Below are 21575 nucleotides of genomic sequence, written 5' to 3'. Positions count from 1 at the left end.
TTTTTTTTTTTTTTTTTTTTTTTTTTTTTTTTTTTTTTTTTTTTTTTTTTTTTTTTGGCGTACCTGAGCTGAATCCATCAGTGGCTTCAAAAACTTCTTCAAAAGAGAAGCATTTCCAAAAGGGTCTTCGAGAATGTTCTAGGAGAAAGCAATCTCTGTTTTGAGAGGCATCTGGATTTGGGGATTCGTCTCCTAAACTACGCCGTTTGAGAGAGAAGAGGCGTCTGAAGCTGTTGTTCCTTATGTACTTCATTCTTCGTGGATTGCGAGGAGAATGGTCTGAGGTCATGCACAGCACAAGAAGAAGAAGAAGAAGAAGAAGAAGAAGAAGAAGAAGAAGAAGAAGGAGATAAGAACAGAGGTACAAGAAACAGAAACAGAGGGACAAGTGTTTTTAAGAGAAGGCTCTGTTTTGTTTGTGGTTTAGAAAAATGAATTTAAGGAGAAGAAAGAAGAAGAGAATGGCAGACTCGTAGCTGATGAAGAGAAGAGTTTGTATAATGCTCGCAACTACGCGTGGCGCTGTCCATGGTGGTTTAGTTTTTACAATATACTTCAAGAAAGATGACTGTCTTTGTCTGTTCTGCCACACCCGGTGTTCTTCCCCATTTTCCCCTTAATCATCGTATTAAACTAATTTAATTCAGCTTTTCTAGATAATATAATTATTACACCTATCTTAGTTTAATCCACATTAACTAAACTATAAACTATTTATTTCATTTAGTGATTGTTTTAATTAATACGCCTTCTTCTTTCATCTTATGATTACAAAATAATATATAATTTTGTGCATTTATTTTTATTCAATCAAATTATATCATTTCATTCCAACTTTAATATAAAATAAGACACGACCAATAATTTTTAAAAAATTACAATTTAATGTTTTTATGGTTTAAAAATGGTTCATGTTTTTAGATTTAAAACTAAACTTGAAAGTTTGGAAATGATCCCTTTTTGACCCTTATTAACTCACATCACATGGATGATTCTGATTTCGAGAAACATTAACACATTGTTTAGATCCTTAAAATAGGGTTCCTATTCAATGTCTTTTTCTGCCAACATCAATAGGAGTATTAAATTCAATTCATTTTTGTAAAAGCAAAAACTTTTATTACAAAATTCCAAAATAATAAATGGGAAAATATGTATGGAAACTTTGCCAAAATTTAAACATTTAACCTCTTAACAAAATTATATTCAAATCCATAAAAATTATATTTTTCATAATTAATATAAAGATAATAGAAAGGGATGTTTTTCTCACCCACCAACAAAGATAAAGGAGCCTTCACCCATTTAAAATGAAGGCTACTTATTTATACATACACCTAATTTCATCACAATTCACATCAACGAAATCAAACTCACATCTTTTTCCTTTTTTATTTCTTTAATTTCTCCCCATTAATTTATTGATTAAATTAATCATACTTAACAAGATAATGATATTTTACCTAAATTAATCATACGTAGTATGCATTTACATGCAATTTGTTGGATACATTCGAGTTCATTTTACTCTCTTAGCAATAATAGAAAGCTAAACAATTTTAATATTATAATTAAATAGTCTTTTTCATTATTTTAGTATCATTTGTCCACCATATTTTTATATTTTCATTTATGAGCTCTTTTAATTTTTTATTATGATTATTTTTTTGTTTATTAAAAATGAAAACTTTAGCTACATTCATAAATAATAAAAAAAAAATAATAAAAGGTTAGATAATTAAAATCCGTAAAAATAATTATCTGGGTCCCATGGAAACCCCCCAATTGGAAAGGAGATCCCCTGTTTAAACTAGGGATGGAGGAGAGTTGAGAACATTTTTTTTTCCATTAGATATATGAGGCTAAAATCGAGATTATATTCTCCATTTGCGCCTTGCCTGATTATATCTCTTCTCACTTAATATAAATATATTTTTATATTTTTATTTTTCCTACATTAAAAGAAAAATATTCTTTAATAATTTAATAATAAATATTATATTGAAAAATTAAAAATTAAAAATAACTATTTTGGTGAAAATAAAATAAGTGTTGGGAGTGGTGTGTTTTAGGATATTGAAAAAGGTAATTGATTTTTGTTATTTTAATATTTATATTTTGTGGGTTTGGTCTGAAGAGAATGAAAAAGGGAGGGCATGCATGTGGGGAGATGGGGTAGGGGTTGAGCTGCCCTTCGTTTTCCCCATTCTTGGTATAAGCATGCCTTTCACATATATATACAAATTCCAATACATTTTCTTTTTCAAATTATTTATTCCAAAAGGGTTGTTGGCTATTCCTTTGCTCCCCTATTTAATTATATACACCAGCCCATTCATACAAAAATTCTTTATATTATTTTTCCCCCTTTTTTTTTTTTAATTTTAAAAATCATCGTACATGACTAAGAAAAGATGGTGCATGTAGCATGTCGTATAAAGTTAAATAGTTTCGAATATTTCTTAATATTTATATAAAAGAAGTGAGGGAGAGAGAGAGAGTCAGGTTTGGATGTAAAAACAATAGTAGGGTTAACTCGGGAACGTAGTAGAAACGATGATAGAGTAGATAAAGACAAAGATTGAAGTTCGGAGAGATGGTTAGGGCATGTAGATACATATACTTCATCGTTAGAATTAGGTACAAATAGTTATATAGGTGTAGTTATGAATATATACGAACATTATGGATAACACCATTTTTATGGGTATGTTTAGTTGAAAACTACCCCTCTATGCACATTATAGTCACTAATAGCTATAGTTAGGCTAGAAAATTAAATGGATTAAGGCTTTAGTGCATATAGACACATATACATTATAGGTTACAATTACCTATACTTAGTTACATGTGTACAACCATAGTTGGGCCCTTTAGAAGTGGACCCATAAATTCATCCATCTTGATTATTTGGGCCCAAATAATCTGATCTGCCGAATTCGAAAGCCCAAATAAGCCCATAAATAGAGTCAATAGCCCAATCATTCTTCACGAATTGTCCAGGCCCATTTCAACACGAGAACCGGTTTCATCTTCCTCCTCCGGATATCCGAAACTAAGCGGCTGTTTCGGTAATTTTGCAGAAAGCGAAGGGCTTTTCCCGCTCATTCGCAAAAACCCCAAATCCGACTGCCCCTTCTCTCCAAGCTTCCTGACAGTACCGGAGTTTTTCACCAATCCGACATGGTCGACCGTGAACGCGATCGGGACAGGGGTCGCGACAGAGATAAAGATCGAGACCGTGATAGATACAAGGATAGGGAGCGAGACCGTGACCACCGTGAACGTGACCGGGACCGGGACCGGGAACGGGAGCGGCGTAGGGATCGAGACGACCGTGACCGAGAACGGGAGCGTGGTCGGAGTAAAAGGTCACACACTCCCGACCGCCTCAGATCCCGCCACACTCGTTCTCGCACCCGCTCGCCGGACCAGCACCGTACGCGTTCTCTTTCTCGTTCCCCTGAGGACCGATCTCTTCGCCGCCGCCATCGCTCGCCGTCCCCGGAACACGCTCGGAAACGGCATCGCCGGGATTTGACTGTGGATGATGATAAGGAGAGGCAGAAAGTAGTGTCGGACTTCGTTGATGGCATTGCGAAAGAGCAGCACAAGCAGAAGAAAAACAAAGATAGGGTTGGTGGGGAAGAAGTAGTGGAGGAGGCTGTGGCTGATGAGGATGAAATTGAGATGATGAAGAAATTAGGTATTCCGGTGGGTTTTGATTCGACGAAGGGCAAGCCCGTCCCTGGTGCTGATGTAAGTGGCGTTAGGGCAGTGACCAAGCGGCAGCCTAGGCAATACATGAATCGTCGTGGTGGGTTCAACCGACCGTTGCCGGCCGAGAGGACCCGGTAGATAATTAATTTGGCTTGGTCGCCGAGGTTAGTCGATTGCAGGTCTATTAATTCTCAGTTTTTGATTTATTTGTTTCCATGGTTTCCTAGCTCCACTTGTAATTTGAAAACAAATATAATTACTGGGCTTCTTCGAAATTAATGTTGTGAAGCACAGACCACTGCCTTCTGCATTGAAGTTTAAGCGGCAACGGGGGCGTTTCCAGGTTCTTTGTTATGGTCACTGGAACGAGAGTGATTCTGCATGTGGCCTTCTCTCTGAATTTCGGTTTTTATGTTCAGATAAATTTGTTCAGTTAATTGTGTGCTTCTTCGTTGCTCCTCTTCCTGGTCTCATACAATCGAGAGGACAGCCGTTTCTTTGTCAATTTTATCTGTTTCAGAGGATTGTTAGACACACGTTACCAGTAGTTATTTGACTGTGGCAATATGAACTTTTCACTCATTTCAAAGTATATACAAACTGTTCATTTTTCTTGTATAGGAGTTGAAGATAGGGTCATATATTTTATAGTACTATCAAATGAACTTGAAGGACCCCAAAGTTTATTGAACAATAATTTTGAAATTATAATTTCAGAATTACGAATGCTGTTAAGGAGACAAAATGATGTACTTGTTTCCAATGCAACTTCATAACCTTTGGATGTGTTATAGGAACGCAGCTTCTTGTATCAAGATATTGATTCTATATTGAACTTATATAGATGGTCGATGGACACATCGATTTCGTATGTGAGTTAGTCTTATTATGGCTATTACAAACCAACGGTGGATGGAAGTTAATAAATGGTGAGTTTAGGTACATTGTCAGACTTTCTGATACATGAAATAGGACAGACCTTAGAGTTGTTGGCTAAAACTTGAATGAATGGTAAAATATGAAACTGAGTATATTCTTCTGTAGATCATTGACCACAGGAGATGCTTGCAGATCGGAGTATTGTTATGTGCTCAAGCATTATCTGGTAATGAAATATTGTTACTGAATTTGTTTCTGCTTAATCTGAACAAATAAGTTCTTAGTAAGAAAAAGTTGACCTTGATCGTGTCTTTGAAGTTGGTTGATGGGTTTTGTTTCTTTTCAAGAAAAGAAAACGATATAGTTGTTCCTCAGGGTAGTCGTTTTGAAAATAGTGTTTTAGAGGAAAGTTTGTCTGATGGCATTAATTCTCGAATTTGCTTGTCATCGTTGTTGGTTAGGCAGGGTTTTATGAGCTTTGAGGTCCCAGCTCTGAGATGTCATCCCAAGACTAAAAATTGTATTCAACTTCTTTGGTAGAGATGGATTAGAGGGTTTCGAGAATAGATCCTCTTTGGAGAACTTGGCAACATAAACATCTCAGAAGTAGATGGAATGACAAGCTTCTTAAATTGTCCACTCTAAAGCTCGAACACTCCTAGACAAGCAGTTTAAATTTTATTATATTTTCCTCGGGCTTTCTTTAGGCACGTTCTTGTTTGAACCCTAGCTAGCACCATCCTAATGGGTACTTTCATACTGGTTATATTTCTGTGCCACAAAGCTTAGCTTGTTCAAGCATCATCTCCATTTTGGCTAACAAGGTCCAAAACTCGGGCTACAAACGGACCAGGGGAGGATATATTATTAGTTTTTAATATTAACCTTCTTTATTCTCTTGTTGTGTACGTATTAGCTAAGAACTGTGGAAATTGGGATGGTATTTACTGATAAGAACTCATGGTCTTCAAGATGGAAAGGGAAACACATGTCTGAACCCTCTATGGTCTGTGTAAGATTGCATTCATGAAACCTTGCAAGTCTAATATGTGGGTTAGTTGAAGGCACAGTTCGAATATGGAAGGAGGGGTATATTACCCCATTGTAAGAATTGGAGGATTCCCTGTTGCTTTAGCTCTTGTAATTCTGCAAGTCCGCTACGTTTATTTTTTGTATTCATTGTGCAATGTCTTCTATCAGCTTAGTAGAATATGGATATGCTTTGACAGACTGAATTTAGACGCTTGAATTGAATTTGGTTTCCTACTTGCCCCTCAAACGTAAGATTAGTTACTTTCAACGTAGTCGTAGCTGGTTCAGGGTCCATCAATGTTCGTACACCGAGGAAACCATTCAATCAATTAGAGCAAACAAATGTGATAAATTTATGATGGTAGTTATGCTGCAAAGTCTTATCAGTAACCTTAGATTATTTATAAATCAAATGACACCCTACTAGCTTAGGTTATCTTATTTTAAAAGAAAAAGGGATCGATGCAATGTGTACATGAAATCAATCTGCTTCGGAAGGATCCAACCCTATGCCAGGCCACTGGAACCATGCGTCTGACCACCAGACATGAAGAGAGTCCAGCAGACATGGATGCAGAAAAAATGGGAGAGAGAGAGAGAGGATAGATGAACTTCTAGTGTAATGTAAAAAGTGTTGAAAAAAAGAGGAGAAAACAAGTCATGATACAAACAACTGGTGGCTCTTTCTTGCATGGAAATGAGATGAGGAGGCCTCAATTAAAGAACGAGGGGTAAGGGGCAAAAATAACAGTGGAAGGATCAAATGAAAGCCATTGAAGCAGAAGTCATCACTGAAGCTAAGAAATGACAGCAGGAACCTTACTCTTAAAAGTTAAATTAGCTCACGGGCAATCGAAGTAGGAAGCATAAGACAACCATTTTATGTATACTATGTTGATGAATGTGTCAGAGCATCAACCGCGACTTTTTTTTTTTTTTTTTTAATTCTAGATCTTGACTAGATAGATTGTAAGAAATCATTAAATTCACCCAATTTGAAGACACACTCAATCTTTGTCTTCATTTTAAAGGGTTAGTTACAAAGATAATTTTGACTTAAATAGCATTAAAAAAAGAATAATATTCTATAATCAAAAAAGTTAAAAATTTGAATCATGATAACTATACCAACTTTCTCTCAGATTTATTCTTTGAAGCTTTGTTCATCATCTTGCATAGCTTGAATCTACAGTGATCGGGAGTTTCTGAGATTTTCCATCCTTCATTGGAAAGATCAATCGTTGAAGCTCTGTTTGACCTCAAAATGACGTTTCAATCTCATTTCAAGCAATGACGAGAACTCAGATTCTTAACTTGTAGCCAACATGAACCTGATTGCCTGTCAATTTCACACTTTATGGTTAACGATGTGTATAAATCATAATCATGTTGAGAAGGCACTCAAAACCCCAGAAACAAGTTTCATAAGTTAATTGCTAAATGGTATCAATCAGTGAGTAAGAATGTTAAATCATACTCATCTACAAATCTGTTGAATATGTTAAAAATGACGAATGTGGATGACATGTTAGCGCCATAAGTATGCTAAATAGAGCTAAGATGATGCCAATTCAATTGATGACAGTTTAAATGAAGAAAGAAAGGAAATGTATCTAAAGAATGCCTACAACCGATATAATTCCAATCTAGGACTTATTAAATTTGATGCTTTCTGAGAGGATCAATGCCAAAGCTTCATGCAGAATCCAGCAGGCACAGCACATGTTTTCTTGCTTGAAATGCATTCTGAAAAGGTGTCCACAAGTTGCTCTGCAAGAGCTGATGGATCTTCAATGAAGTTATCAACAAAGGCCTTCACAATCCTAACTTCCTGGGATGTGGCACTCAAGCTGTACCAGGTTAAGAATTTTTGTCTGAAGTTCTTATCTATGTGTCCCTCGCATTCTAGCCATCTAATCAATTTTACATAATACTCAAAATCCTTATCTGAAATACCATTTGCCGTACAATCAGCATCTCGAATCTCTGCACTTCTCTTCTTAGATTTGCTGCCACGTCGGAGTTTGTCTCCCTCAGACCCGATTTCTCGATCCGTGGCACTGGACTTCGATCGTCCACTCCTTCCAAGAACATCCGTAAGTATTTCCATCTTGCAAGGAGTAGCTGGCAATCCAGCCCCAGAGCTGTTAACAAATGGTGGGCATTTAGTTCCTTCTTGAACGACGGCAGAATTTGACCCGTTGTTTACGCTTGTATCTTCAATGATATGAATCTCAGAGGAATGTTTGTCTTCATGTTTTAAAACATTAGGATCAGGCAGCATGCCACTTTTCTTTGTAACATGTTTCTCATCCAACAAATAAACAGAATCATTTGCTGTTTCTCCTCCACCGACATCAGTGCAGTTTATTGCATCTTTAGACAGGTTAGCAGTGATGATCTTGTTAGGATCTTTGCAATAAGAAAGATAGTTCTCTGTTTGACTATCAGTCTGATCGCTACAAGGCATTACATTGTTTGTTTCATCTTCTACTGAAGAAGGATTAGAGAGCTCACTAACGTTGGTAACCGAACTCTGACTTCTTTCAATCACCAAGCATCCTGGGTGATCCTCCCGAGCACTAGCAGTTGAGATCTGAACTTCACACATCCCCATATCTCCTGTCCCATTAAAGGAAATGGCTTTGAAATAATATTCTGAAGATGGGGTCAGTCCTCGGACGACAAACCTCAAATTGGGTTGAGACAAGATGCAAGTTGGCTCTATAGGGTAATCTATATCACATGCCTTTCGATGCCATAGCCTGTAACCAACAGTTTTTCCAGAAGAAACATCTTCGGTACCCATAACCACTGTAAGGTATGTTGCATCAACATCTTCGAACCTTAATAAGTTTGTAGCTACCAAATTTGTGTCTGCAATATTAGCAAAAGACAGGTTACTGATTCTGTTTTTTTTTTTTTTAAATCTTTAATGAAACACTATATAATTGAACACAAATATCATTTCCAATATGTTTTTTAGTTCTGTTGAATATATCAGCAATCACTTCAAAAGATTATCTTACATGCTAAATTACTTCTAGGGCAGCTGCACAAGTACACTGAGTGACCATGCGGAGGCTGTTCCAACTGCTAGCAATACAAAAAGCTTTGATTTTAATGCCCTGGTTTATTCGACCCATAAATCTAAATAACTAAAAAAATGGAATCCCCTTTTTTATTTGTTCATAGAATTGCAACAAAATCAAATACCACAAGCAAAAGATTGTTCATGAAACTACTATCGAGATTCTTCGGACCATATTTCATCCCAACAAAGGGGGATATTCATAGTCAAAAGAAATTGAGATGAGCAAAATTGTTAGTAGCCTTACATAAAATAAATTACCTTGTATAATGGAAATGGGCGATTGATGCAAGATCTTCTTGGAGAGCAAGGAGTCCAGTGTATCAATGGCTAACGTGCAGAGTTTCTGAACCTCTGGTCCTGAAGAAAGCCTGTTCACTATGCCTCTGCCCGTACCAACCGGTACACCAGTCAAAGGACCCACTTCAGCTTCAAGTTTCTTCACAGCCTCATCCACGATCCGACAAACATCTTGATACTTTTCACCTTCACTCAAAATCTTTTTGGCTAAAGAGATGCGGTAACACAGTATATCCACCCTTCGGGTTTCCTTTGCCTTCATCAATTGTTTTCTCCAACTCCTTCAGAAATGAATGTAAGTGTCATTCATATAGTAAATACTAAATATTCAAGGAAGTCTGATGCAGTGCAAAAATAAATAGTATTCAAATATCCAGGATGTTGCAAGACTTTAACAGAATTGTTGGTCAGTAAAAGTCGGTAATTACCCAAGCAAGTCGTTGACTTTTCCACATGATAGACAATAGAAAGTCCCTTCAACTCCAACCTGCTGTCCTTTAGAAATTCCAGATTTTTCATGCTTCAATGCACATTCAAGATGGCATGACAAACCACATGAAGTGCCTTGAAATGGTGGGTCAGAGCTGCAACTTAACCATAGACTAGGATCCTTATTATCATCATATTGATAGCAGATGCAGCATGAACACCTCTTGCAAAATTTATCCTCTTCATTTAAGGTAGCCTTGCATGCTGAATTTCTGCAGTAAACTGCAATATTTGAGTCACTCCTAATGCTACTGATAGGAATATTGTTTTCCGGAACTGGTAGCCGTGATGGCTGATCAATTTTTCTTTGCCTTTTGGTAATATTTGGAGAAAGATATGGTGAAGAAGATTGATGGTCAAGGTCTGCTACATTCTCAGTTGACCCTGATTTCTTTTCACTAACAATCTTCAGAAGGTTCTCGACTATTTTCAATTTTGTTAATCCGGTATATTTTCTCTCTTTTCCCATCTCTGCACACAGGATCTCTAGAATCTCTTGACGACTCCAGGACTGAAGCAGTTCAGAAGCATGTGGCTGATCTGATATTTCATAGACTAAATTTCTTTTCTCCTCCATGCTCGTCTTACTGCATTTTGATGGATCAAGAGGAGCTCCTAGTATCAACATAGACGAGAACGTACATCAGAGGTAAGAAAAACAAAACATAAAGACAAACGTCAAAAGGGTACCAACTGCCGTCCAGTTTGAGTCGAGTAACATTGGATTTGACTTCAAATAAGTTGAACATGTATGGAGTCGTAAAAGTAAATTGAGGTGGATCTTACCGATTTGAATTTGATTAATTAATAATAATTTATTCATTTATGATAAGTTTACTAATATATATATAAACAACCGGAAGTTAATCCAACGTTAAGTACTACATGGTTGAATTGTGTCAGGTTGAATCCAAAACCCAACCCATTTGAACTCATAAATACCCTTTAACTTCGAAGTTTGGATCATTTCTAAAACCTCCTATGATTGAAAATCAAGAATGCAATCAAACATAATGAACAGTTCTCATGCAATTACTGACTGCGCTTACCAAACGAACCTTCTAATGAGCGAAGATACTCGGGTAATTGGACATGGCAAGCTTCCTAACTGTTACCGACAGGAGTAGGGAAAGAATAAGTAGAACCGGAGAACTCAGACCGGATTGTCAAAGAGATCATCCAGGCTACACCAACCAGCAATCGATACGGTTAACTATAATCCATAAATTCAAGAAGTCAAATTTTATGTTCATCGAAAAAGCTTGGAATCTAGCGCAGCTAAGAAGCTCAAGAAATCTACGTTGCATAGTCGATGATTAGTCGGCACAAATTTCTGAATACAGCGTCATTATGAAATGTGTTCGCAGAAGCTCCACATGAATGTTTGCGAAAACCAACAGATGGAGCTAATTGAACCAAAACCACTAAAACCTCACTACCTCAATTTGCAGGTCGGGCGCGCATGGAACTCCGACAAAAAAAAAAAAAAAAAAACAATTGCAATAGAAGCAACAGGTGAATAAGAATCCAACTACAAAACTAGAAGAATGAAAATTGGCCGGCAGTTATAAAAAAAAAAAAACCAAAAATCGATGTCAAAAGGTAGGATGAAATAAAACATGAAGGATTGACCAGATTACCTTCAGAGGAAGAATCGGAAGGCATATTGAAAAGAAAGCAGACAGTGATTCCACCACATTACCACCAAAAGCGAACGAAAACAGACCTGCAAAGCACGAAATCTGGAAGGATAATGAACCAGGGAAGAGCGGAGAGAAAGAGAGCGAGAGAAAAATCAGAAGAACAGAAACTGATGAAGAAGGAAAGGAGAGAAAAAGGGGAAAAACAGTACCAGAAAATAGCGGGAAAGTGAAGGCGGATGAAGGAATCCATGGATTGAGGTCCGGAAGAGGAAATTTGAAGAGGAGATTGGCGGAGTCGAGAGAGAAAGAGGGGAAAATAAAAGAGTATGAGGCAGCTGTGGCGTCGAAGCGAGGTTTAATCGAGAGACACTCTGTGATTCGATCAAATCATCAAATGAATGAAGAATAGCATAGCGGCTGCATGATTNTTTTTTTTTTTTTTTTTTTTTTTTTTTTTGTTCTTTCTTTATTATTATTATTCTTATTGTTTTTAACTTTAAATCTCCTCTTCATTTCCCAACTCTCTTATGGTTATAATCTATAAATATTATCCACTCTTATACTTAAAATGAATAATATCCTACCATAGTAGATATCCGTAATTTATAATATGGTATTAGAGTCATGCTCTAAACTTAATCATATCAATATAATTCTTAAATGTCGAACAAAATTATTGTGACAAGCCATTTTCAAACTCACTTAGACATTGTGTATTTTAGTGGAGATGATTAATATGTCATCAAAATAGACATTATATATTAATATTGATTTCTCCCGGCATAAGTAAACTCATAAACTTAAATTCTTGAATTAATTAGTGATTTTAATATGAGAAAAAATATTTTCTTTCTCCTTTTTATTGGGTTTATATTTTAAACAAAATTAAAATATTTATTTTTATTTATTATTTTTTTTTTTTTTTTGTATAATCAGAATAGGTGAATGATAGTGTTCCCCATGCCATGTCTAGTGTGCCTATAATTGCCCAATCACAGTGCCACTCTTATTGGACCAACCATTATAGTTATTAATGTTGGTAGCCAAAACCCATATGATTCATTCAAATATACATAAAATTACCATTTTTGGCTTCCATTTCTTTAAAAAAAAAAAAATGTATATTCGAAAATCAAACACGTTGAATTGTCCATTGATTTCCCATTAGAGGCAATATTCTTTCAGATTTTTTAATGATAAAATTATAATAAAATGGGTGGATGATATTCTCTTCTTTTTATTTTTTCTATTTTGAGAAACCATATTTTTTTTTTTTTAAGTCAAATCTCAAATTAATTCTATATTGGCCTTTGTTGAAAATTCAGCCAAATTTATAATTTTTTTTTTTTAATTTAAGAAATCTAGATAATAATAAGTGAACTAGAATCTCAATGTTAAGGGCAATAGTGGACGAAAAAAAATTTCCATTAGCTTAAGACACTAAAACTATAAAGATTGATATGAATAAAGAAAACGAAAAGTAAAGACAGGAAGGTGAAAGCGACAAGTGCATAACACTAGCACGAGAGTAGGAGATAAGGTGGGTGAGGGAGTTGTAGCTTGGGTGCCCACAATCAATGAAGGAGCTCGGTAACAACGCAAATATAATTAAAGATATAGTCGTCGTCTTCAATTATAACGATTTATTTTTAACCCAAAAAAAAGAAAATTTTATTGGGAAAAATTAAAGAGTTTAAGAATGAAAGTTTAATAGAAAATAATATTTATATGAGTCCAAATTTTAGATCTAAATTGTGGGAATGATTGAAAAAGTTGTGGAATGGGTGTGCACGTGATTTGTAAATAGATATATTAATTAAATCTTAATGCAATAAGACAACTTAATTAGTATTTAATACAAAAAGTCCAACCTCCAAACTGTTTCTTTTTATCATGAGCATTTAGGGGGAAAAAAGGTCAAGTTTCAATACCATGACTTTTCTAATTATGATCAAATAATTAAATATTTGACATTTGTCAACATTTATAATTTTTTTAAAAATAAGTTAAATAGTAACATTTAAGAAGGATATTTGTTTTTATATAAAGTATTAATGGAACATTATTAAAATATTTTAAAACAAAATATAGAATGGATTTAAAAATTGAAGTTAAAATTGAGATAATGTCCTAAATCCTAACCGTTGATTGACACGAAAAGTCTCCACCGACTTGGAGAGAGCGATATAAGATTTGTGATTGGAATATAATAATATTTATTTTCCTTTTTGTTCCGAAATTGAATTATGGTGGTGGAAGAATTATTATATCCTACGTGGTCCATAGCTGCACCAATATTCTTGTTTTGGGTTAGTATTACATGATGGATTAAACCATCCATTTGTATAGTAGGATTCTTTTGGAGCGGAAAGCCCAGCCCGAGTGCAGGATGTTGTTACACAGTAGTAGGCCCATAAAATCAAACCCATAGGCCCAATTGGTGTTGACACGTTGGAATAATAATAATAATAATAATAATAGAAAATTGTTATTAGATTTGGGAGAGAGATTCACACGCATGGGCAAGAGGAGAGTAGTCAGAAAGCACGTGTGGGCTCATTGCCACATCATTATTATCATAACTCCAACAACCAACCATACAAATCTTACTAAAAAACAAAAAAGAGAAACTAGGAAATGATAGCGCTATATATTTATCTAAGTTAAAAAAAAAAAATGATTCAACTTATTCAATGGGACCTCTAATGATTTTTGATGTGACGAATAGATTACCACAAAATTAATAATTTAACCCTATACATAAAATTAAACTAACCTTATACATATCTAAAATTTTTACCAAAATTAAAAAATTATGAATGAATATAGAGTTTTCCTTTTTTTTTTTTTTATTTTTTTTTTAAAAAGGAAAATTGAAAATCCTTAGTCAAAGCAAAACGACGAGAGAAAAAGGAGGGAATATAAAAAGAAAAAGGTAAAGATAGTAATAATAATAATAATAATAATAATAATAATAATAATAGAAAAAGGAAGAAGAGGAAGTAGGGAAGCGGAGTATTATGGCCGACACAAAATGTTTGTAAGTAAAGCATAAATATTATATAAATAATAAAAATAAAAATAAAAAAATAAAAAAAGTTGTCATCTTTTTGCAGCATAGTAATTACATTTGACTAAGATTTGCTTTGTTGAGTTTGTTCAAAATGTTGCCCTTTTCAGGAAAATAGCATGTGCCCAACCACATCTCACACTCTTTTCCCAATTATTATTATTATTATTATTATTTATTTATTTATTTATTTATTATTTGTGTAATAGGTTTGTAGTGTAAGAATTTAAATTAATTGAGTTTAAGTCGAGAGGAAAAGAAAAGAATTCAAAAGGCAAAGGAAGAAGAAGAAGAAGAAAGAATGAGGAGTAATGTAATATTTATTCGCCGAAAGGTACAAAAGGACATTCCATCATCTATTTTATTTTTCTCTAAAATTTATTAAATTTTATTTAAAAACAAAAAGGAAAATCAGACCATAAAAGCTCTTGGATTTTTTTTTTTTTTAATTCAAACAAAAACATATTTAAAAAAGAATAATAATAAATAAAGTGAAGGGATTTACTTTTGGTATGGTCAAGGAGTGTTGTGATAAACTGAGAAAAAGAAAAAGGGTTGGCTTGACCTTCCTTTTTTAAGTGAATATATAATATATAATATGTGGGTGAATTATGATGAGTCATTTTTTGGCTTTTTCTTTTTTCTTTTTGATTTTGTTCCTTGTTGTATCTATGCATTTTGGCTATCACTTATTACAAAAAAATAAAAATAAAAATAAAAATATTATAGGAAAATGGCAAAGATTAAGGATTCATTGTTTTGTCGTATAATACGATATCATAAATTAATATCGATAGTCCTTCTCGGATCTCGTGACGATTTTTAACTCAAAAGAGCTTTTTTTACGAGATACTCAACTCAATTACCTTTCTTTTATCATAATTTAATATGAGTTTACATAAATTTAAAAATGGAAAGAAAAAAAAAAAAAGAAAAAAAGGGTGGTATTGTAGTACAGAAAAGGTAGATTGGGTGATAAAATATTAAGAGAAAAGAGAGTAATTTGAGTAAGAAGTCTGTGCAACTTCAAACCCACACCAACTCCCCAAAAGCTGACCAATAACCCCTCCACGCTAGATTCCCAATCTTCTGCCCTTTTTTTTTTCTTTTTTTTTTTTTTTTTTTTCTCCTAAATTAATAAAAATATATTTTAGTTCTGCATCTCATTTGACTTTAAAAAGTATTTTTTAAAAATTTAATAAATTATTAAAAATTTGAGGGTATCGTATTTTGATAAATAAAAAAATAATAATAACAATATTAACAATATTTTTTAGATTTTTTTAAAACTTTAAAGGTATTATTGAAACTTTTGAGAGTTTAAGAGTTTTATAGTTATTTTTATTTTTCCACACCTCATTTTCATTCAAAAAAAATAAAAATAAACCAACATTTAAGTTAAAAACTTATTCATATATATATAAAATAAAAAATTAAAATTAAAATTGTACTTATTTTTCCACAATTTTTTTTTTTATCATATTATATTCTCACATATGTGAAGCTGATTTAATTTTCTAAAATTAAAAACTAAAACTGAAATTTACTAAATCTCATAAACAAAAACAAGTTTTTTTAAAATTATTAATTTAGCTTTCAAATTCTAACTCAAAAAATATCTAAAAGAAACATAGATCATACTATAATAAATATTCATAAGCTTAATTTAAGAAATTTAAATAATTAAATAAGTTTTAAACGAGATTAAGTAATTATGAAATGGGTATAGGAATGGAAAAGGACCATTTTTTTTTTTTAATATAAAATTTGCCCATAACAAAGACAAAATATAGTGAGTGACTGAAGGTAAAGAAAATACATAATAAAAGAAAAGAAAAAAGCATAATCTAAAAAAACAAAGAAAAAAAAAAGGTCAGTACACAGCTTTGATTACTACACAGTCAGCTTAGTGGCAGCTACCATATTATCCACCTATTCATAAAATGTCAAAACCCTCCCTTCACGCCTTTCATTCTATTCCAAATATTGGCGTTTGAAACAGGCTTGCTCTACTTAAAGCTATCGGGGCTGCAAATTGTTGGTGCTGCTCGTAAGCGCCGCCTTCGGGGAGCGGCGGCGAGGCGGTTGGAGGTAGGTCGGCGACGGCGGGGAACGTTGTGGATGCGGTGTTTGAAGGTTGTTGGAACATTGTGAAGGAGGATGAGGATGTTGGTGGGGGAACGTTGTAGCCGAACATGGACCAGTATTGGTCGGATGGGTCTTGTTTGATGGGCGGCATTCCGAAGGTTAGAGTGGAGGTGTTGGGGTGAGATGGGAGGAGAGTCGCGGTGGAGGAGACGGGAGAATGGTGCACGTCGCGGTCTTCGGAGGCGGAGGAGTCGGTGGTGGGTTTGGATTTGGTGGCCGACATGCCTCCGATGGGAAGGTTGCTGCTGGCAATGCTTTTGACGTCGTAGCGACTTATATCGAAGTTGGTGACAGCGTTTAGGCCTCGGAATTTGATGGCCGCAATATCATACGCCTCCGCTGCTTCTTCCTGAGTGCCTATTTATATAAAATAATTAATCATATAATAACAATAATTAAATTGAAACATAATTAATTAATTAGAGAGCTTACTGAAAGTTCCAAGGTAGAGATCTTTATTGCCAGCAACCCTCCCGATTCTTGCTTGCCATCTGCCATGTTGGTGGTGCCTGAACAACAAAACATGTCGTTTTCAATAAACACTTCAGAAAAGAAAAAAAAAAAAAAAAAATTATTAAATACCTTGTTACACCTCTGTAAATAGAAGCTCCTCTAGAGAAACCGCTGCTTTTCCTATTTTGAAAGAGAAAAAAAAATTGAAAAAATTGTAAAAAATAATTAAAATGTTTAGATGTTAATGTTAATACCTTCTTAATGAAGCGACAAATTCTTGTCTGGTCATGTTCTTCATATTCTCCAGGTCTTTTTCGTAATCCGACACCTTTAAAATGAAGAAGAAAAAAAACATTTTTAAAAAAATAAAAAAATGGAAAAAAGTAGGGAAATTTAAAAAAAAAAAACTCACCGGAAAGTTGGTGGTGGTGGTCGGACCCCAGTATTTGAGAGCAGCGAGATCATAAGCTCGAGCTGCTTTTTCTTCCTTGTCATAACCACCTAATCACAAAAGACATAATTAATAATAATAATAATAAGTTATTCGAAATTCAAATTCAAATTGAATGAGAGAATAAATCTTTGAAGAGAATCTTTGGCACTGTCGAAACCCAGACAGACACACTGTCTGATCTGTGTTCTTTTTGTGATGACTCAATCATACATTTCTATATTTATATCACAACTTAATATTTTTTTTAATAAATAAAAACTCACCCAAATAAACTGAGAAATGAGAATCCATCCATGGCAGCAACGATCAATCACGTCCGATCACCAAAACAAGATGGAAAAAAACAAAGACCCACATCAGAATCTTACAAAAAAAAAAAACCCTAATTCATTCAAGTTTTAATTTTTCTAAAAAAATATCTTCTGAATTTTCATTAGGAAAAAGGACAGTAATCTTGCAGAGAAAAAACAGCTTTTTTTTTTTTTTTTTTTGAGGTAAAAAAGAAGAGACAGCATTTTATACATAAATGTGGTTGTTTTATTCCACATTTGGAAACCCTAAAAATAAATTTTTGGGTTCGTCCAGAGCAAAAATAAATAATTATTAATAACAAGTACAAAAAAAAAAAAAAAAGAAATTACCTTGTCTTCCTTTCCTACTCTGACCCTCTCTTCTGCAACTGTTATCCCACAAATGAGCTTCATATCGACCAGTCCATCTGTGTCTGAACCATATAATAACATTTAAATAACATATAAATCATTTTTTATGAAACCCCAAATAAGTAAATTAATAAATAAATAAAGGGTTTTTTTTTATATTTTATTTTTAATGAATTGTTACCTTGTAACACCGCGGTAGATGGAGGTACGTTGGCCGAAAGTATCGACGGACTTCTTGGGAGGCGGCGGCGGTGGATTGGTTAGGGTATCAGGCAGAGGGTGGGGAGGCGGCGCGTGGAGATGCTGCTGAAGGTGTTGTTCGGGGAACTGGGAGGGAGATCCACGGAGGAAACTAGCGGCTATGGTTTTGAGATCAGAATCGCAAATCTCGGATTCTTCACAGAAAGTGAGGGGCGTTTGATGGGGAGAAAACTGGTAGGGAGACGGCAGCGGCGGAGGGGTGGAAGCTCCCCGGAGAAAATCCTCGAGCTTGGGGGAGAAAATGGAGAGATCGGGAGGATTAGGGTGGTGGAATAGAGAGAGAGAGTTGGGATTGTTAGAGAGAGAAAAAGCAAGCCAATTTGAAGAGGAGGAAGAAGAGGAAGACGAGGAAGAATTAGAAGAGGAAGAAGAGTTCATTCTATAAAAAATTGGTGGCTTCGCAGTGAAGCGGTGGTTGTTGTGGTGGTGGTGGTGGTGGTGGTGGCGGCGGCGAGAGAAAAATGAGAAGAAAATGAGATATTGGGGGTGGAAGGAAGGGTGAGGAGGGGGATGACACAGATATAGAGGAGGAAACAGCGAGGGGGGTTTTGCACCATCTTCGAGGTTCTTAATTTTCTTATTAAATCAATAATAATAATAATAATAATAATAATAATAATAATAAAATGCCTCTCTTTTCTATTACTTTCAATCATAATTATCACTTAAATTAACCTTTATATTTGTTTTTTTTTTTTAATTTTTAAAATCTATTTGATTTTTGAGGTTATAACAATTCAAATTCAATTTAGAATCTTATTTCCTAATTTCCTCATTTATTTCCAAACATAAGGGTATTTAAATATTAATCCTCAGTTTATCCAAAGTATCATTTTTGAATTTTATATAATTAAAAAACCAATTAATACATGAATATGATATAATATCGTGTCTCTCTTTCTTGGATTTACTTGAATTAAAAAAATGAATTAATTTAGAGGAATAATAAATATATAATAATGTAGAGAGAGGGGGGAGAGAGGAAGAGAGCCAAGTGGAAGAGTATGATGGGATGAGAAAACGGTGTCGTATTTATTTATTTATTTTTAAATACTGATAATTGACCAAACCCAATAAAGCATTTACTTTTTTGAAGAAAAAAACAAAAGAAAACGAAGAAAGTAAGTTGAGAGAAAATAAATTATTGTGCAAAATCAGGGCGATAAAATTTTGTGTTGGACTTTAAAATTAAAATACTTTTGACTAACTTCCATAAATAAAAGTAAAAAATATATACATATATATATTTTTATATATAATTATAAATTTGATTGTTCTATTTTTGTGCAAGAATTATTTGTTTATTTATTATTATGTAGTAGAAAGACAGCATGGGAAGAATGTAATGGTGTGTATGAAAGTGGGGAAGCAAGACTGTGGAATAGGGGACAACATGTGATCCATGAATTTCTTTATAATTCTTCTCTCTATTTTTATTTTTTTTAATTTATTTTAGTTTTTTATATTTAATTTTGTGTAAACGAGAGGGAGGTGTGTAGTCCTTTCTTCTGACTAACTGCCTCACGCACAGGACAATTCCCTCCCCCCTCTTCTTTCCCTCTTTTCTTTTACCATTTTACTATTAGTTATTCTTCTTTAATTATTGTTATTATTTTTTAATTTCATTCATTTTACTTATACGAACAATGTGTATTTTTTTTCCGATAGCTCAATTAGAGTGTGTTTTACTTTGATTAATTTTATGTTGGGTGACTTCTTGTGAACTTTTATAAAATGCATGTGAGTTATGACAAAACATGTTAGAAGGACTCTGTGTTTGTTTGTGAGGATAGTCTTTATTTTCAAAACGAGGAGTAAGTAAGATGACTATGTCACAAAAAATGTCATGGCAATCAACTATCAAATCTAGTTTTATGAATTCTATACATGGGTTGTTTCTAAGACATAACTTTGACCCAGAGATAAGAAGTTCGAATTTCCCTTCACGTTTGTATATTATTCTAGAAGATTTAAAAAAAAAAAACAAATTTATTCATTTTGTGAGTAGATAGGTGGGTAGACAAGTATTTGTAATAGAATAATAGGTTGATTTACAACAGCCAGACTAGAACAAAATATTTAAAGTTCATCAAATTGAATGATGATGAGGCTAAATATGATTTTAATTTCATTAGTTCCACTTTTACCCTCAAAATACAAACTTTTCTGTTTTCTAAACCAGTCCCTACTAAATTAGAAATGGAATAAATGAATGGCAGCCCAAATTTAAATTTATTGCTTTTTATGGGTCAGTGTCTTTTCATTATTTAATATTTGCCTTTTCTCCATTCCAATTTTCATTTAAAAAAGTAACTATAAAACTAAATTAACCCATTAAGATATTATTAATTTAAGCCTAATTGAAGGGTTCATCCTACAAATCTTAATAGGTAAAGGATTCAATTTTCTGTTCCTATTTATGTGATGTTAAAGTTAAAGGTAAATAAATAAATAAATAAATGTTTGATTTTAGCTCCTATTTCTTTGACAGGCTGACAGCCCCTTCAATAACTAGATATTATTCATATCATTGCATGCAACCTCTGGCATCCTTCAATCCAACATTGACACGTGTCCAAATTTTAATATGGTAATGGGCAAAATTGGCGACACGTGTCCGCAGTCTAACATGCATTCATGTGGATGCCATTACCAAATCACATTCATCCATCTCCCTATCCACTTCCACTTGCAGTTTTCTGCACAATTCCTCTCTTCTCACATCTCCTATATTTCTTTTTTTTTTTCTTTCAGTAAATTACTTATTAAACTTTCAATTATTTGGTACTTTATTATATTGGAAATTTGGATATGGAAGAAATGATGTTATGGCATTTTCTTAAAAAAAAAAATATATATTATTTTAAATATGAATGCCTACGCCCATTCTACATGGCTATAAAAGTTGGACCCGAATGAATTACAAGTCAGACATTTATTAACATATAGTCAATTGTTTTGTTTTGTTTTTTCTTTTTTTATTGGTCAATTTAATATTATAAATATGAAGATCACGTTTAAACCTGTTGACGCCTGCCTTATAGGAGGGACTATCAACCAGTTAAGAAATTGTTTCTCTTCCTCAAAAGTTCTAATCTTTCTATTAAGCTAAGCTAAAATTAATAATAATAATATTGTTTGATTAATGTTAATATGTAGGCCACCAAGCACTTAATAAATATACTCTTAAAAGTTCTAGTACATTATGTGCATCCAGGTTGGCTTAAGTGAACCTAAACTATTTTTAGAAACCACCTATTTGACCTTGCCAATATATCCAGTGGGATATTAAATCTTACATTAGTGCATTATACCTTAAACTCATTTCTTCTAGACCCTTTATCATAAGCCTTCTTAACCACTAAGTCAACTT

General features: G+C 33.7%; 4 protein-coding genes across 11 annotated transcripts in view; 1 reads left to right on the top strand and 3 right to left on the bottom strand.

Moving 5' to 3' along the window:
- Positions 1-532, bottom strand: part of LOC111499616 (probable receptor-like serine/threonine-protein kinase At5g57670) — a 3353-nt gene extending 2821 nt beyond the window's left edge. The window contains exon 1 of the mRNA XM_023151225.1: positions 64-532. Coding sequence (XP_023006993.1) covers positions 64-289 — 226 coding nt within the window. The 5' untranslated portion in view covers positions 290-532. The remainder of the gene's footprint in view (positions 1-63) is intronic.
- A 2520-nt stretch (positions 533-3052) lies between these two features.
- On the top strand, positions 3053-4338 carry LOC111499666 (U4/U6.U5 small nuclear ribonucleoprotein 27 kDa protein-like). 2 transcript variants are annotated; one of them, XM_023151305.1, is made up of 2 exons: positions 3053-3884; positions 4015-4338. In XM_023151305.1, the coding sequence occupies exon 1, from the start codon at positions 3184-3186 to the stop codon at positions 3856-3858; it is 675 nt and encodes a 224-aa protein (XP_023007073.1). In that variant the 5' UTR covers positions 3053-3183; the 3' UTR covers positions 3859-3884; positions 4015-4338. The 2 variants fall into 2 exon arrangements, with proteins under 2 accessions (XP_023007073.1, XP_023007065.1); XM_023151297.1 differs by having other exon boundaries at positions 4002-4338.
- Positions 4339-7035: 2697 nt separating this feature from the next.
- Positions 7036-11559, bottom strand: LOC111499529 (VIN3-like protein 2). Of its 7 annotated transcripts, none has more exons than XM_023151102.1 (5): positions 11364-11559; positions 11152-11253; positions 9451-10126; positions 8984-9303; positions 7036-8508 (listed from the first exon to the last, which is right to left on the bottom strand). In XM_023151102.1, exons 2-5 carry the CDS (start codon positions 11174-11176, stop codon positions 7313-7315), a joined length of 2217 nt encoding a protein of 738 aa, XP_023006870.1. In that variant the 5' UTR covers positions 11177-11253; positions 11364-11559; the 3' UTR covers positions 7036-7312. The 7 variants fall into 7 exon arrangements, with proteins under 7 accessions (XP_023006870.1, XP_023006864.1, XP_023006878.1 ...); XM_023151096.1 differs by having other exon boundaries at positions 11152-11237; XM_023151110.1 differs by lacking the exon at positions 11364-11559 and adding an exon at positions 10561-10695 and having other exon boundaries at positions 11152-11237.
- Positions 11560-15982: 4423 nt separating this feature from the next.
- Positions 15983-18690, bottom strand: LOC111499564 (AP2-like ethylene-responsive transcription factor AIL5). Its single transcript, XM_023151153.1, has 9 exons — positions 18123-18690; positions 17921-18003; positions 17543-17551; positions 17238-17326; positions 17080-17153; positions 16955-17005; positions 16805-16881; positions 16191-16729; positions 15983-16156 (listed from the first exon to the last, which is right to left on the bottom strand). The coding sequence occupies exons 1-8, from the start codon at positions 18578-18580 to the stop codon at positions 16194-16196; spliced, it is 1377 nt and encodes a 458-aa protein (XP_023006921.1). The 5' UTR covers positions 18581-18690; the 3' UTR covers positions 15983-16156; positions 16191-16193.
- Positions 18691-21575: the final 2885 nt, after the last annotated feature.

The sequence above is a fragment of the Cucurbita maxima genome, unplaced genomic scaffold, assembly GCF_002738345.1.
Source record: "Cucurbita maxima cultivar Rimu unplaced genomic scaffold, Cmax_1.0 Cma_Scf00002, whole genome shotgun sequence".
Lineage (NCBI taxonomy): Eukaryota > Viridiplantae > Streptophyta > Magnoliopsida > Cucurbitales > Cucurbitaceae > Cucurbita > Cucurbita maxima.
The sequence above is the reverse complement of the archived record's forward strand: the minus strand, read 5'-3'. Positions and strand labels throughout refer to the sequence as shown.

What these genes read in the sequence shown, in the direction of transcription:
- LOC111499564 (XM_023151153.1), bottom strand. Translation starts at nt 18,580, where the DNA reads ATGAACTCTTCTTCCTCTTCTAATTCTTCCTCGTCTTCCTCTTCTTCC. An exon ending in TTTGTCGCTTCATTAAGAAG is followed by an intron (nt 17,006 to 17,079) that starts GTATTAACATTA and finishes CTTTCAAAATAG; the next exon opens with GAAAAGCAGCGGTTTCTCTA. An exon ending in ATTTACAGAGGTGTAACAAG is followed by an intron (nt 16,882 to 16,954) that starts GTATTTAATAAT and finishes TTTGTTGTTCAG; the next exon opens with GCACCACCAACATGGCAGAT.
- LOC111499666 (XM_023151305.1), top strand. Translation starts at nt 3,184, where the DNA reads ATGGTCGACCGTGAACGCGATCGGGACAGGGGTCGCGACAGAGATAAA.
- LOC111499529 (XM_023151102.1), bottom strand. Translation starts at nt 11,176, where the DNA reads ATGCCTTCCGATTCTTCCTCTGAAG. An exon ending in AAAGTCAACGACTTGCTTGG is followed by an intron (nt 9,304 to 9,450) that starts GTAATTACCGAC and finishes TCATTTCTGAAG; the next exon opens with GAGTTGGAGAAAACAATTGA. An exon ending in GCCCATTTCCATTATACAAG is followed by an intron (nt 8,509 to 8,983) that starts GTAATTTATTTT and finishes CTAATATTGCAG; the next exon opens with ACACAAATTTGGTAGCTACA.